At 35.5% G+C, this 15,429-nt stretch overlaps 3 protein-coding genes and 1 long non-coding RNA gene across 6 annotated transcripts in view; 2 read left to right on the forward strand and 2 right to left on the reverse strand.

The window, feature by feature from the left end:
• Positions 1 to 10: 10 nt before the first annotated feature.
• Positions 11 to 1,776, reverse strand: LOC105131616 (uncharacterized). The gene is made up of 2 exons (XR_843467.1): positions 556 to 1,776; positions 11 to 470 (listed from the first exon to the last, which is right to left on the reverse strand). It is a non-coding gene; the product is annotated as an uncharacterized LOC105131616 (long non-coding RNA).
• Positions 1,777 to 2,307: 531 nt separating this feature from the next.
• LOC105131615 (DNA repair REX1-B protein) lies at positions 2,308 to 4,586 on the reverse strand. Its single transcript, XM_011034657.1, has 4 exons — positions 4,372 to 4,586; positions 3,209 to 3,302; positions 2,983 to 3,087; positions 2,308 to 2,837 (listed from the first exon to the last, which is right to left on the reverse strand). The coding sequence occupies exons 1-4, from the start codon at positions 4,551 to 4,553 to the stop codon at positions 2,568 to 2,570; spliced, it is 651 nt and encodes a 216-aa protein (XP_011032959.1). The 5' UTR covers positions 4,554 to 4,586; the 3' UTR covers positions 2,308 to 2,567.
• A 3,866-nt stretch (positions 4,587 to 8,452) lies between these two features.
• Positions 8,453 to 13,313, forward strand: LOC105131614 (uncharacterized). The gene is made up of 8 exons (XM_011034656.1): positions 8,453 to 9,218; positions 9,448 to 9,618; positions 9,725 to 9,823; positions 10,010 to 10,117; positions 10,602 to 10,733; positions 11,292 to 11,429; positions 11,933 to 12,154; positions 12,567 to 13,313. Exons 1-8 carry the CDS (start codon positions 8,727 to 8,729, stop codon positions 12,963 to 12,965), a joined length of 1,761 nt encoding a protein of 586 aa, XP_011032958.1. The 5' UTR covers positions 8,453 to 8,726; the 3' UTR covers positions 12,966 to 13,313.
• Positions 13,314 to 14,085: 772 nt separating this feature from the next.
• The window catches only part of LOC105131620 (ethylene-responsive transcription factor WRI1-like), a 5,050-nt gene continuing 3,706 nt past the window's right edge, over positions 14,086 to 15,429 (forward strand). For all 3 annotated transcript variants that reach the window (XM_011034664.1, XM_011034665.1, XM_011034666.1), the window contains exons 1-4: positions 14,086 to 14,831; positions 14,932 to 15,014; positions 15,187 to 15,195; positions 15,324 to 15,412. In XM_011034664.1, the coding sequence (XP_011032966.1) occupies positions 14,620 to 14,831; positions 14,932 to 15,014; positions 15,187 to 15,195; positions 15,324 to 15,412 (393 nt within the window). In that variant the 5' untranslated portion in view covers positions 14,086 to 14,619. The remainder of the gene's footprint in view (positions 14,832 to 14,931; positions 15,015 to 15,186; positions 15,196 to 15,323; positions 15,413 to 15,429) is intronic.

Raw genomic sequence — 15,429 nt, forward strand, 5'->3', positions numbered from 1 at the left:
CAAATGTGCGTTGGTATGGAACATTTCTGAATTCACCCATGAAACATCATATGAATTCTTCGAAGTTCTATTACATTAGATTCATGTTTAAATAGACAAGCATATATTTTTCTTAGTGCGTTTTTTAGCCATGCCCAACCCCTCCAACTTTATTTCCTCAATACATATCACCGTCTCAAAGAGTTTCTTCACTGTTTAATCAAATTCTGCACATCACAAAAACAAGAAAAGAATCAAATCCCTGAAGAAATTGCATAAGATTGCCCTTAAGCTATATTTTCTCAAAGAACACTTGCTACAATCGACTTTAGGGCCACTAGGAATGGTGACTTGGAGTTGGCAAAGTTTGGGGGGTTGCTGAACTCTCTCAGAGTTAATAGGGGAAGACTTCATTGCTGCCACTTAACATTCACAAAGTTGCTTGCAGTCAGCACTAGAGCTAGCAGCTAGCTTGTCCAGTTTTTCTGCATCTGCACATCAGGCATAACTTGGTGTTGGTGGCAAGTTGTCAATCAAGAAAGGAATACATGGGGTCAAAGTTGAAACAAGAATTACTTGGATTAACCCTCCAACCAGTGATGTGGACTTTGCTCAGATCGAGTTTTAAAACCATGCTCCAAACACCTTGATTTGTAAAAAATTGATTCCAAATTAAAAACCATCATAATTTAAAAACCATTTTCTCCTGCATGTGGACTATTATCAGTGCAACCTGCCTGAGGAATTCACTAATATTTCCTCTAGCTAGAGCATATAATTTGCAATTAGGGTTGGGGATGGCAAAATTACCCATCTCTATAGGTAATCGATTAAATCCGGCCCGACAGAGGTGGTGGCTGTGGAGGGCATTTTTTCCTCGACGGGGACGGGGTATATACTCCCATGTTGTGGAAAACCCATGCCCGATTATATATACTCATGTATTTTTTTTTCTTTTTTCTGTTATATTTTTTAAATAATTGATTTGTTAGATTTACATTTTGATAACTTATATTTAACTATGAACAACACTTGTGTGTATATAATCTAACTTTTTCATCGGATATTAGCAATCATATAGTAATTTTAAATGCAAGAAATTATATTAATGGGGAATCCCTAGACCCACTCGAAACCCCAAAGGGGAAAACTATTTCCCTCCACCTCAAACCTGATCAAAATGGTTGGGTATGGGAGAACTGTAACCCGCCCATTGTCATCTCCATTTAGTTCATACGTGAACGAGTAGATGCATGCAGTTTTGGAATACAAGTTAGGTTCGTAAATATTATAAGGTGGTGGATCTCATGAAACGAGAAGGTTGAGGGAGAATCGGTGACGATGATGGCGGCGACAGCTTTGCTAACCTGGTATGGAAACAAGTCTGGCCCATGAACGTCCAATGCAAGATTAAGGTTTTCATTGGACAGTGCACAATAGCATTGCAGGTGGCTGTAATACTAAGAAGAGAACTGAGAATTCTGATCCCATATACTGCTAATGTCACGAATATACAAAGCTACATTATTTGCAACTGCATGTTACAATCACATTGACTGGTCAGGTTTAATAACTACAGTAACAGTTTCAATTCAAGCAGTCTCCATGGAATTCCGGAGCAAAGACCATGAGTGCAAGCTTTTTTGTTGATTGGTTTCCACAAATGCACACTCAGAGCAACCGGTTAGCTATTTCTGCTGGAGACTGTTCATGCTGTTATTGATTCCGGGACAAGAAATGAGTAACCGGTTAGCTATTTCTGCTGGAGACTGTTCATGCTGTTATTGATTCCGGGACAAGAAAGGGTCTCAGAAGCCTGTATGTTTTTTCATTTCAAATGTATTTAAAAAAATATATATTTTTTTAATTTTTTTTTCTTTGTTTCAAGCTAATTTTATTTTAGTATTTTTAAATCGTTTTAATTTGATAGTATCAAAAATAAATTTAAAAAAATAAAAAAATTATTTTAATATATTTTTAAATGAAAAATATTGAAAAACAATATCTATGCGAAAAGTATTACGAAAAACAACCGGTATTACAACCAAATAGGCTCCGAGACACACAACAACCCTTATAAGTTACCGTATAGAATTCCTCGTAAATGTCCAGGAAGCTACATAATCAACCCATTTGCCAAGCATAGTCTCATGAAATCTTCCCTCTTTGCCCCATCTCAGAATCCATCAAGCAGGGAAGCTGCTCTAGGCTCAGCTTTAGGCCTCTGTCGTTCTATTTGTCAGGTTTCACTGTCCTCTGAATGTTTGATAATATGGAGCATACCAGTTTCAATATTATTGTGTTATGCCAGTTAGGTATTGAAGATTCTAATAAGGAAGAAGCAGTTTCACATAGAACCGGCATGATTGATTGCAAAAGTTGTGATTGCTATACGTGAGAAAAGGAGAAAACAAAAAGGAGAGCATCTTATCTGCATTTCATTGACCCAAACAATACAGCATTAACTCAATAAGCATGGACATTGTACAATCTGCATTATCGATTCTTGCCACCTTTTTCACAACCGCAGACTCTTACCTCTAGTGAATTTTTTTGTCATGCAGTCTTGGATCGGTAAAAATGTCGCGTCACTGGGCTTCAAGGGCTGCAATCTCATATTTGATTTCTTCCAGGTGTTCATTTATGGTGGTTACAGAATCCTGTACACCTCTGATTGCTTCCTTGAGAGCATTATCGTACTCAGCATCTGCTTCTGCCTCTTCAGTTCCAGAAGCTTCAGTTATTTCATGAAGGTGCACACACTCATGCTCCATTGGTTTTGGAAATCTGCAGTTTTCATGGTTCACAAGACGTTCTGATGGCCGACCAGCCTTCTTTAACAGCTGAATGGTTGCTGTCTTTAAGAGAAAGCAAAGGAAACGATGTAAATGCTACCAAACATGAAGCAGGTAATTGATGAATGGAGACATAATTGCAGGTTTCTATCCAAAGTTCCCAAAGGGACACCAATGAAAGAAATCACAGGTTTGCACGAGCATGTACCAGATGCAACTTCTGCTTTTCTTGTGTTTGGATGTCTCGGAGAAGGTGAGCCAGATCAACTCGGTCATGGTCAGGGTTTAGAAATAGGGACTCCATTTCAATTACCTGCACTCAAGTAGAATAGGAAAAATCATTAAATACAGAGTTCCAGGAAAAAATAAAAAAGGGGAGAGAGTGAAAAGGAAAGGAAAAGAAAGAAATACTACTAGTAGGATCATGGGTGTACTTGTTTGGAGCAGTCATTGAACTCTTCTGTGATCTTGCTGCAAAGCTGCTGGTAAGCTAATTCCCCTCCTGAGACCATATATTCAGAAAAACCCCTGGAAAACAAGCATCAGAATCCCCCATAAATAGTTTAGTCGTACATAATGCAGACCAAAGCTTATTCTGTAATAAACTTTCAGATCAAAACACAGATGGGAAACTTGTGTCCAATTTCCAAGAGCTTGTTCACTCATTTCCCAAAAAGAAAAATCAGGCCTCTATGATGTGATCCAGATACCAGAACCATGAAGAGGTCCTTAGGCACAAATGAAGCCATATGGACTCCCAAGAAACTGTAAGCAAGTTGCATTATTCCATGAAGGATTGGTTGAACAAGCAAGAAGGATCAAACTTTTCAGTGAGAAACAAGGACTGAAACTGACAAATATAACGGATGGGACAACTGGAAAGTTAAAATAATGATACCGACCCTACATGTCATAAGCAGAAATAGATAAAGGAAAAAAAAATAAAGATAAGAGGTGGGCATGATTAATGCATTAAATATACCAAATTGTGACACAGTCTAGCTGCAAAAGAACATACGGAATAGATTTTGATCAAATATATACTTAAGAAACTAGTTGAATTTGAGAAATATAAAGGAAAACAACCATACAAGGAGGATTAACCTAAAATCAGAATGGGGTTCCCAAACGATCATCAAAACTCAGTTTTTCTGTTCCCCAGTCTTAATTCCTTATCTGAAATCGTCATTTTTTTTTTTAAAATAACACAATTTTCATACCAGATAAAGAAGTTAACCCAAAATCACAACAGGGTTCCTCAAGATCACTCTAAAAATTCAATCATTTTGTTCCTCAATCTCAACCCTTTAACTGAAACCAATCAAGAACCCAAAAGAAACAACTTTTCTAAGGAAGAAAGACCTAAAATCACAACCGGGTTACCTCTAAAAATTCAATCTTTTTTCGCTCCTAAATTCATCGATATAAGCCAATTAAAACCCAATAAAGAACTAAACTTCTCAAATAAAATCCATAAACATAGCTGGCCCAAATAGTCCTTTCCAGCTTTACATTCATTAATAATATCAAAAGCTCAAATGAAGTGCTTTCCGGAGGGGAAAAAAAGAAATGAGAGGGAGGGAGAGAGGGAAAGTACTGTTTGAGCTTGGCATAAGCTTGGGCTCTTCTTTGCTGGATTTCAAGGAATCTGCGGAGCAAAAGAAGGCTGTTGGAGGATTTGCTGCTGCTGGCGGCTGCTTCAGTCTCCATTGCCTCTGTATCTGTTAATGATGCCTTCTTTTCGAAATCTTCCATGAGTTCTTGGTTTTTCTTGTCCATCAATTTTTAGTCTCTCTCTATATATATATATAGACACACACACACACACACACACATATATGCTATATTTATTCAATTTCTTATACCATAAAAAGGGTAGTACATTATATTTATGCTCCTATGAGTTTTGGCAATGTTTTACATTAGGCTCCTCCTTTTTAAAATCTCAATTTTCAATCCTGGTTTTTCAAGATATTCTTAATTTGGCCCTATCCAATAACCATTAAATTTAGATTTTTTCTTTAATTAAGAGCTTGATAGGCAAACTTTAATTAGGAGCTTGATAGGCAAAAATAAAAGTTCTATCTTGTTGATGAAAAATCCACGGGACGTGCTTCTCAGCCTTTCAAATTACCCCCTTTGATAGAGAGGACTACCTTTTAAATTAACATCTTTTATCAATATTTTTGTTGCATATTTACATATGGAATACAAAAAAGAGTGGATGCTTTAGACCTTTGTACATCTTGGAACAATGTTGAAATTAGGGAATGAAAAATAGTTTGACATAAAAACAAAAGGAAGAGTATCTCTTTAAAGCTAAAGTTTTTGCGCGCATATGCTTCAGCATATTTGAGAAATGTGATCTTTGAAACAACTCATGAGTCATTTTCTCTAAATTATTCCATATAATTTTAAGCGAGCTGGCATCACCATCATAAATTCTACTAGTAAGAAGCTTTAGTTGTTTTTTTATAGGCCAAGCAAAAGTCCAAGACAAGCCAAAACTAAGGGTAACAAGATCAAACATATAAACCCAAGGTCGAGGAGTATTTTTAATGAGTTGCATATTCACCTGCTAAGTCATTCAAATTTGATTAAATTATCTCTCTGAACGGTTCAAAGTTAAACCGACTCAAGCCAAGATGTTAGTTGACAAATCATCGAGTCAATGCCCTGCCAAGCCAGTTTGATAACAACGGGTTTCCACTGCTATCAACATGGAGCAAATTAATAATCTAAGCAGTTTGTTGATATGATAATTGCATCATAAGGCTGCACATTGAGGGAGCCCCGAAAATTGCTATGACCCTAAGAGGGTTTTTGGTCAGGAAGCCAGAACGTAAGTAATGGCTGCTAACACGCGCGCTCCCAGCACTGTTTAACCTACGTAACCTTTTGTACATCAATACTACACAGCACTAGGCCAAACTAAGTTTTCCTGGCAGCATGAGAACATTAACCACTGTTACAATTACATATGACATATACAAGTGATCCCCAGGACCAGTAACCAATTTGAATTTGGATCTTCCATTGACTGAGTTGCCACCCCTTCCAATAGAATCTGTTATAGTGATGCCTCACGTAGTTCAGGCATGGGTGTCGATTCCGCTGACTCAGGATCCGCAGCTGAGATCAAGGAAGCTGACTGAATTTTGCCAGCATGCTCCAACCGCATCAAAACAACTCCTCTGGAGAGAGAGAGAGAGAGAAAGAGAGAGAGACGAGAATGAAAGATAATGAATTTCGCAGTACATATGAACAAAGGTAACATACAGGATTAGCTAGCTAATCCAACATTAAAGAAGTTTAAGTAGCCGATGAACCATTTATAGGATTAACTTAGCTCGGTTTTTGGTTATCATGTTTAAACCCTTTAACTCATAATCGATGTCCCTTAAAATTCAGTGAGGTACTCCACTAATTTGTTGCTGAAAGCGGAGATTGGACAACGGGGCGAATGCGGGGAGATGAGGAGAGAAAGCGGAGGTCGGGGAGAGAGTGGTAGCGGGGAAGAAAAAAGAAGGAACGGCGGGAAGGGAGAGGGAGGCGGTGGAGAAGGGAGGAGGAGAGACGGAGAGTGGAGAAGAGAGACATAGCATTGTAAGAATTGACATGGGGATCACACCTTGTAAGAATCAGTTTTTTTTTTTTTTTTTAAAGGGTTCAAGGATGTTTTTGTCTATCCGAATGCGTTGGGGGTTCTGCAAAAAGTTTGGACTTTTAGTGTGTCCTTGGGTGCCAAGTTGTTTTTGGGTAAAGACTGTTTTTAATCAGTCCATATTGTTTACTTTTACTGTGATTTAGTCCTTGCCTTTTTTAATCTTTGAATTTAATCTCCTGAATCTTATTGGCTTAATGACCTTTGATTTATTAAAACATTTTTTTGGTCTTTTTAATTAGTTATGAATGCATAATTTGATGGTTTAAATTCTTAGATAAAAAACGATTCATGGAGGGTTTGAAGAGAAATAAATTGATGCTAGAGTTAGAAACAGGTTGGAGCTGAATTTCTTTTAATTTAATTTTAATTTAAAATATCTAAATTAATCATTCATCTCCAATGTTTTTAGTGTGAATTTATTTTTTTAATTTTTTATATAATTAATATTTTTTATATAATTCTTGATGATTTTAATATGTTAGTATCCAAAATTTTAAAAAATAATTTTGATATATTTTTTTTAAAAAATACTTTGCAATAAGTTTTCAAATACATCCTTAATTGAATTGGATTTTGTATGAAAATTTTTTTATATTTAACATAGCTTATTAAGAAATTAATTTACTTGAGTTTAACTCTATTTGTTTGCTAGAATATAGTTTTTTTTAAATAAATTTTAGAAAAGTAAACTATTTTTTTATGTTTGGTATGTAATGATAAATAAGTTGGAAAATACTTTTCAGTGTTTAGTTATGTCATGGAAAATGAGCTGGAAAATAACTTATTAATATTTTATTTTATTTATATTTATTAAAATAATGAAAAATAAATATTACAAATTAAAAAGTTGAATGAGAATGAAATAAAAAAATATAATTTCATAGATTATCTTAAATAAAGTAAATAATGATTAAAATAATATAAACCAAGTCTAATAAATAAAAAAAATTAAAAGTTGAAGAAATTAAAATAATAATAATTACAATCTCATAAATTATTTTAAATAAAATAAGTAACAATAAAAAGAAAGATGACCAAATTAAATAGATAAAAAATTTCAATTAAAAAATAATAAGAAAAAAATAACAATTACAAAAAAGAGAACTAAAGTTAATATAAAATTAAATTTTAAGGTATAAAATTAAAAAAAAATGTATAACAATAAAAAATTTAAAAATCAAATTTCATATAATCAGCAAATAAAAATAAAATGATATATATAATTTTTCACAACTTTAAAAAAAAAATTTCCACTCAAAATAAAAAGTTTTTTTTAGCAACTAAGTTAAATTTTTATTTTATTAAAAATTATTTTTAATTGATTATTTTTTTTAATGAAAAATAAATAAAAAATAATTTTTAATCAAATAATAACCTCCTTAATAATGATAGATAAAACTCATGTTTAAAAATTATATTTTCATCAATAAACTTAAAAAAAATTATAAAATAATTATTTTAATATATTTTTTTTTGATAAAAACATTTTTAACTAAAAATACTCTGCACCGATTACTAAGCACGCGCTTGAGTGGACTGGAAGAATCCCGTATAGAAAACTTTCTTCACTTAGTAGGTCCCTTCAATCACCGGATAAATATTCATACACTGTATTCAAAACAAAACAGAGAGCTAAAAAGAGAAGAGGTTGAAAACCAAGTAAGAGCTGGGTCGGATTAACCCCTGCCATGTTTGCCCTCAACATTAATCAAACCGGATTGAATGGTATCCGGTTTTTCATTTGACTTTATACAATTTAACTGGAAAAGAAGGAAAAGAAAACACTCTTGATTCTTGAGATAACTGAGAAAATCAAGAGGTTTTTTTTATATAATATTTTTTATTTAAAAATATATTAAAATAACATATATTTTTTAATCTTAAAAAATTATTATAAAATATTAAAACAATAAAAAAAAAATACAAAACTCAAGTTGAAAAATACTAAAAATATTTTTTAAAGTAAAAATAAATAATTCCAGGACAGTACCGTGCCTCCGAAATCCAACATTGTAACAAACGCCCGGATAACACGACCAAACCGAACAACCTGTCTCTCTCTGCGAATATCCCACATAGAAACTTTGTCTTACATGAGTTCCACATATCAGCAACATCATCATCACCACCACCCACCAAACTAAACCTTCAAAAAAACACCAACACAGAACAGTTTCCTTCTCATTTGTTTCAATCTGACATTGAAAAGTAAAGAACTTTGTTGCCCAATTCAATAATTTATTCGTATTTTAAATCCATAGCAGCTGTCAAAGAATCAAGAAAGAATGGCAGTGGCAGCCTTTAAATCCATGTCAAGAAGAGCAACAACAACAAGTACAGCAACATCAGATAAAGAAACCTCAACAAAGCAGCACGCTTTACCAAGAAAAACGGTACCTCCAAGAAGATCAAGAAGTGTGAGTGCAGTGTCAAGATCCCATCTTGTTGATACTTCAACAACAAGAACAGCAGCTGAAGGAGCAGCTACAGGGTCAACAAATTTATTGATTAAAAGAGACAACCCGCTTTACTGGAGCAATGTTTCTCCACCTGATAAAGAAGTCGGTGAAGTTGTGGTTGATAAGGAAGAGTCTAAGAGTGCACCCACAAAGCCAAATGTTGATGGTGATAGTAGGAGAGGGAGATCTGTGTCAAGAAACGCTGATGCTGGAAAAAACGTTTCCGGGATTGGTAGGAGTTTGTCCAGGGGTCCTGTTTCCAGAGGGAGGTCTGTGTCTCGGCCTCCTGGCTCTAGAGGCCATTTCGTGAATTCCGAGGTTGTCCTTTCATTTTTCTTGTATGAAAGCTTTATTTTATTTTATTTTATTTTCAATTCATGGATAGCAAAGAAGGGTTAGTTATTTACAGTGGAAGACTGTTTTTTTTTATTGATTCGATTCAAGAATCTCAAAGGATTTTGAAATTATGTGTTGTGAAAGGGTTTATTTATTGAATTCGAGAGTAGCAAAGCATGTTTTGCTTATTGTTTGTTGTTGTTTTTCACAGAGTGATGCTGAACGAGAAGGGAGTTCGTTGACGAGGTATAGAAATGGGAGTGGCGGTTTGAGTAGTGTGTCAAATGCTGGGAGAAATAGTGATTTAGCGAGGACTTATGATTGTAAATTTGAGAAGATGAGAAGTTTTCCGATGCAATCAGATGGATCTGCTTCAGACTTGGTATTTTCTCAAGAAATGCTTTTATGTTTTTGGCATTTATAATAAGATTTGAATGAAGCTCTTTAGTTAAATGATGTTTCCTGTTTTATTTGTTCTTTTTTTCTAGCCTTCTTTGCCCATTAGGAGTTGGGAAGATAAAGGTCCAGGAAGCTCAATTTCAGAAGCTGAAGAGAGAACTATTAAAGCAGTTTTTGAACAAATGCAGGTGAGACCTGAATGGTGTCATGTTTAATTGGTTTGGACATGAGTGATTTGGAGTTATTTATGTGCCGGTGTTCTAAATGGTTAATGAATGAGATTGTATGCTGCCTTTTTACGTGAATGGTTCTGAAACATCAATGGATAAGATGCATGATCCTAATATAGTTTTGGTTATGACCTCATGTTGCAGTCGTTCCAAGGGGATAATTTGGGAGATGGCACCTCTAGTCGTATATATGAAACTGTTCGATCTGAAGTTAGACGTGCCATTGCTGACATCCAAAATGATTTGGAAAGTGTAAGTTCCTGAAGTTCATGGGTGATAAAGGTTTTCTTACATGATCTAAGTCGTTCTGCTTCCATGCAGGATGTCCCTTGAAAAAAAAAAAATTCTTTTCATGTCTATTATAATGCTTTACTAGTTATGAATGCCTGTATGAGTCTTGGCATGCACTTGTTTCAAGAGACCTTAGTTACCTGACTTGCCAACCTAGAACATGACATATTGCCTTGACTCTTTGGATGAGTAGGTTGCCTTGACTCTTTGGATTGGTCGGTTGGATATTTGATGCGGGGACGTTAAATTTCAGGAGCATCTGCTGGATTTTATGGTTCTGTTTTTTTTCTTTTTTTTTTTTTGGGTTGGGGGGGGGGGGGGGGGGGGATGTGTTATAGAATATTAATTACTTCTTGCGCATTTGATTGCAGTCTTCGTATTTTACTGCTTGCTTCCAAGTTTTGTGCTTGTTCATAATTCACTCTGGACTTTGTTTTGAGCTCAGACTATCCGGAGGAGTAATACAACTGCTATTGCATTGGCCAATGTGAATGATATTCCTCCTGATCTAGTCAACCCAAGTGCAGTTGAATTAGTTTTGGACATCAGAAGAGAATATGCCAAGAAGCTTGAGCAGGTAAGTTTTGCTCATTTTCAGCTGAGATTGTGATTGAGAAGTTAGATTGACCATAGGAAATCATTATAAACTTGCTAACCCTTGACATTTGCTTGAGTTGAGCTGGTGTGTGTTAGATTCTAGTATCAAATTAAGTCAAGGAAAACTTGACATGCATAGTTAATGCTTGTGTTTGCCATGTGATTTGTAGCCACTGTACTACTGAGCAGAGTAAGGTTTTCTTCTAAGAAAATCTGTGAATGTTTTGGCCTGATGAAAATTATTTTGAGATGAAATTTAAAAATGGCTGATGCCTATTTCCTACTTCCGCTGCCACTTGAAGAACACTTAAAAGCTCAAAAGAGGAGGGATGGGATTGGGATGGATTCTAGATTCAAATGTTAGAAATGGCGAGGACAGGAGGGGGTGGGGTCGCTCTTGTTCCCTAGTTTTGATAAATAGGCGTTGCGATCCATAATTTTCATGATGTCATGTCCGTGGTGCTTTATGCCTATTCAATTCTCTTCTATAATTTAGTTGGAACAGGCACTTATGATTGGATCTCTTTTTAACTTGTAGTCCCAGGAAAGGGCAAGGAAGCTTCGAGCAGACCTTGCTGTCGAAGAGCACCGCGGCTTAGAGCTCAGTAGAATTCTGAAGGAAGTGCTTCCGCATCCGAAGATGTCAAATGTGCAGAAACCCCGTGCTGGAAGAAAGGTACATCCTTATTTTTTCTTTTTGCATGTGTGGCTTTCATTCAAGCATATTTCACTAGATGCATTAAAAAACACGTCTAGCATTGATGTAGAACAGAAGGAGAAAACAGTTAAATATGTGTAGTGAGGGGTGATACCACACACGTCAAATCAATATCCTTTTGAATCTGAGTTTACATGTTCTGCATATGGTTGATATTCTAAAATACAGAACTTAATTATCCATGCTTTAAGTAAATAAACTAATTATAGTTTCAATCTTACCTGGTTATGGTCTCTCTTGCTTTCTCTCCCTCCCCCTGAAGATCTTTGGCTTAGACTCTTAGAGGTGGTTTTTAATAATGATTTTAGCCACGTTTTTACTATTCTGTTCATTCACATTATGGTTCAGCCTCTACATGCTTAGCAGTTGTGGACTTTCAATGTCATTGGACTTTCTATGTCATTACCATATAGATGAGTGTTTTAACTGCAATTTTTTTGTTTTTTCTGGTCTGATGACAGTCCAGCATTGAACGAAGTAAGGTGTCAAAACGATTAACAGATGAAGCCATGGCGTATTTTGATGAATGCGTGTCGCTGTCAACATTTGATAGCTCTGACTTCTCATCACCTGAGGATCCACCAATCAACTTAGTTGGTGTTGGTGATTGTGCATCCTTTTCCCAGGAAAATTCTAACGCTGCAGCCAACTGCTATCCCAACAGTTTTGCTACCAGTAAACAGGTTTTTTCCTCTCTACATTCTTATCTGTTATTTTTATTCTGAAGAAATACAGCTGGCTGAATCAGTGATTTATTTTTAAACGATACTGATGCCATCTCATTTTAAACTTAATTCCTTTTCTTCATGGAGGTGTTTGTTCTTCCTGTCTTGTTCTTTGCTTTGTCTGTTTTATTTGTCCTTCTATAAAAAAACTGTAAGACAACGAGGCTGAAGTGGTAAATGAGATATATAAGCACCCATATACTTCATGCAACATTATGGTGGAAGAACAAAAACAGAATCTTGTTCAAGACAGTGAGGTTGAAGTGCTGAAGGAGAAAAAATATAAGCGATTATATACTTCATACAATATCATGTTGGAGAAACAAAAGTAGAATCTTGGTCTGATGATAAATTATGTTTATGCTTTCAGGAATTGGTTGGTACACATAGCCACGGTGCATCAGTGCTGTCAACCATTGGCAGCAGCCAGGAGCCTGCTTTAGAGGAAGTCACTCTAAACAGCTCAGAAACACCAAACAGCCGGAGGGTACAATTTTCTTTTGCTCAAAAGCCAAATGATTCCATCGAACTTCAGCAAGATATTAGGAAGTATGTCAAAAGCTTTGAGAAAGACACAGAAAAACCTGCCATCAATTCAAAGATTTTAAGATCAAACCACTTTGATCTGGATGAATATAATTTGCAGGCCTCGAGGCAAAATTTCTTATTTGACACAGTATTCCTTAATAACAGAATCCAGTCAGGTAGTGTGCTACTGTGCGACGGAGGCATGGGAGTTTCATTTTCACCCTTTGCTGCTGTAATCTAAATGACGTGGTTAGATTCCCACAAATCCATCCTGACCATCTGGAATGTGGAGAACTTTTGTGTGCAATTTGTGATGGTTTGATGTCTTGTATACAGTGATTCAATATTGTTTTTGAGAATAGAAAATAGGCAGTTTGTTGCACAGTGAATTTTCAATAGGGTTACAGATATGTGATTTATGTAAAAGGGCTGGGAGCCTTGGACCTCTACTTAGGGTCCCTAAACAAGGGTGTTGTATAGGAAGGGTTCGCTCAAGTTTGTGTGGAGCACACATTTTGTAGGTGTTTGTAAGCTCATATAATGGTTGTAAGATACTGCTATAAATCATATTTGTATCATTGTTGATGTTGATTTTTCTTTTCTTTTCTGCCACAAGTTTCAAGCCAAAGATTATTAGTTTTGGTGACCCAGATGGACTTCCAATACCCCATGGTTCTGAGTACAAAATGAGGTTTATTTTTTCTTCATGGAACTGATCTCTCCACCTCTGGGTACAATTTTACAGATTCATATTTGTTCCTGTCAAACTCGCTGTACTGTTATCCTATAAATAAATTTATTTTATGTTTTATGTTTTTATTTTGTATATTTTTGTTTTTTGGTTAAATATATTTTTATTTTCTAAAATAGTTTTTTAAAGTTTTTTTTATTTTGAAATATATTAAAATAATATTTTTTAATTTTTGATATTAACACATAAAAATAATTTAAAATATTTTTAAAAAAACAATAGCTAAAACAATTGGGATCTGCACATACTCACTTGAGTGCAATAGCAAATGTCTGAGGTTGTGTTTTTAAACGCTTGTCTCAAAATGATTTTGAAAATATATAAAAAGATAATAATTAAAAATAATAAAAAAAGCTAAAGTATTTTAGAAGCGCGTAGCAACCACATCCCAAAAAATCAATGCAAAGCTTCGGTTGTTCCTCTTGCCGCTCTGCTAATTGCTACCTGCCATGGTGTGTGTGGGACCATGCAATCTATGTTCCAATGGGTCTGTGGTAATATGAATAAAGACTAGGGGCGAAAATATAACTATACATTCTGCAGACATGTCCTTACACGTCCCTTGTTATAAAGCGAGTCACAGATCAAACTCACCAAAATATCTGACACAGAGAGCCAACCCATCAGCAACAACAAAAAAACCAGAAAATACAAAGAAAAATAACTGACATGTATCCTTCTTCAACTCTAAATTGCTTAGTAGAAAAGCGGGAAAATCTTTATTGGTGGCATGGCTGCACGAATTAGCCAAGTGTAGGGTAGTAACTCAAGGATAACTAACCCAGGTCAAAAATCTCTAACCACATGTATGGTTAAAGTTAAACCCCACGAGGCCAAGGAACATGCTCTAGTGAAGTGGCCTCTCCTCTCCTCTCTTCTCTTGTCTTGGCTTTGTGCGTTATTTTAATGCCTTGCACTTCCAGTCCTCCTTTCCCGTTGTCTCTCCTTGTTTTGGTAAACAACTTTTGGTCACCAAAATACACTTCTTTCAATTTCCAAAGTCACAAAATCTAAACCAGGGTAGGAAAACAAGAGAGGCCTAGCAAGCGAACATAACATAGACCCATCATTTTTCTTCTGACAAGTCTTGCTTGCCTGCATTCCATCATATTTTGTGCTCTCACATTGCTAAAAGAAGAGGTAAATGAAGAGGTCTTCGTCTTGCTCCTCATCCTCCTCCTCCTCCTCACCTTATCGTGAGGCCTCTGAAAGCATTCAGAAGCCAAAAGTCGAACGCATTAGAAAAAACCAAAAGAGCAATCAAGGGAAATCCCAGAAGAATGCTGCTGCTGCTGCTGCTGCTGCCAACAGTCCTAACTCTGGCAAAAGAAGTTCCATTTATAGAGGAGTCACCAGGTGCCAAAATCTTGCTCATCTTTTCAAATTATGATTCTTTTTCCTTGTGGGGTTTATCAAATATGCACGTGTGACATTATTGTTGGTTGATCAAGAACAGACATAGATGGACAGGAAGGTTTGAAGCTCATCTCTGGGATAAGAGTTCATGGAACAACATTCAAAACAAGAAGGGAAAACAAGGTGGATTTTGCTTGATTAATTGAAGATCAACTAAAACCAAGGAGATCTATAATCCTTCTTTATTACTTATAAATTTTTACTTATTTTCTTAATACTTTCTAATCATGTTTTGTTCTTTACACTCATCCCCGTTACTGTAACGCTCACATCCACAACTTTGTCTGCTGCTCAGTTTATTTGGGTAAGCACTCCTCCAGATGATCTCAATCTGTTTTTTTTTTTTTAAAAAAAGAAAAAATCATAATTATTTTTTATTTCCTTAAACCACAAAATAATGATCATGGGTTCCTAATTGTGTGTAACATGCAGGTGCCTATGATAATGAGGAGGCAGCCGCACACACCTACGATCTTGCTGCCATAAAGTACTGGGGGGCAGAGACAACCTTGAATTTTCCGGTAAAGCACACACTCTT

This window comes from Populus euphratica, unplaced genomic scaffold (genome assembly GCF_000495115.2).
Source record: "Populus euphratica unplaced genomic scaffold, PopEup_1.0 scaffold24.1, whole genome shotgun sequence".
Taxonomy (NCBI): Eukaryota; Viridiplantae; Streptophyta; class Magnoliopsida; order Malpighiales; family Salicaceae; genus Populus; species Populus euphratica.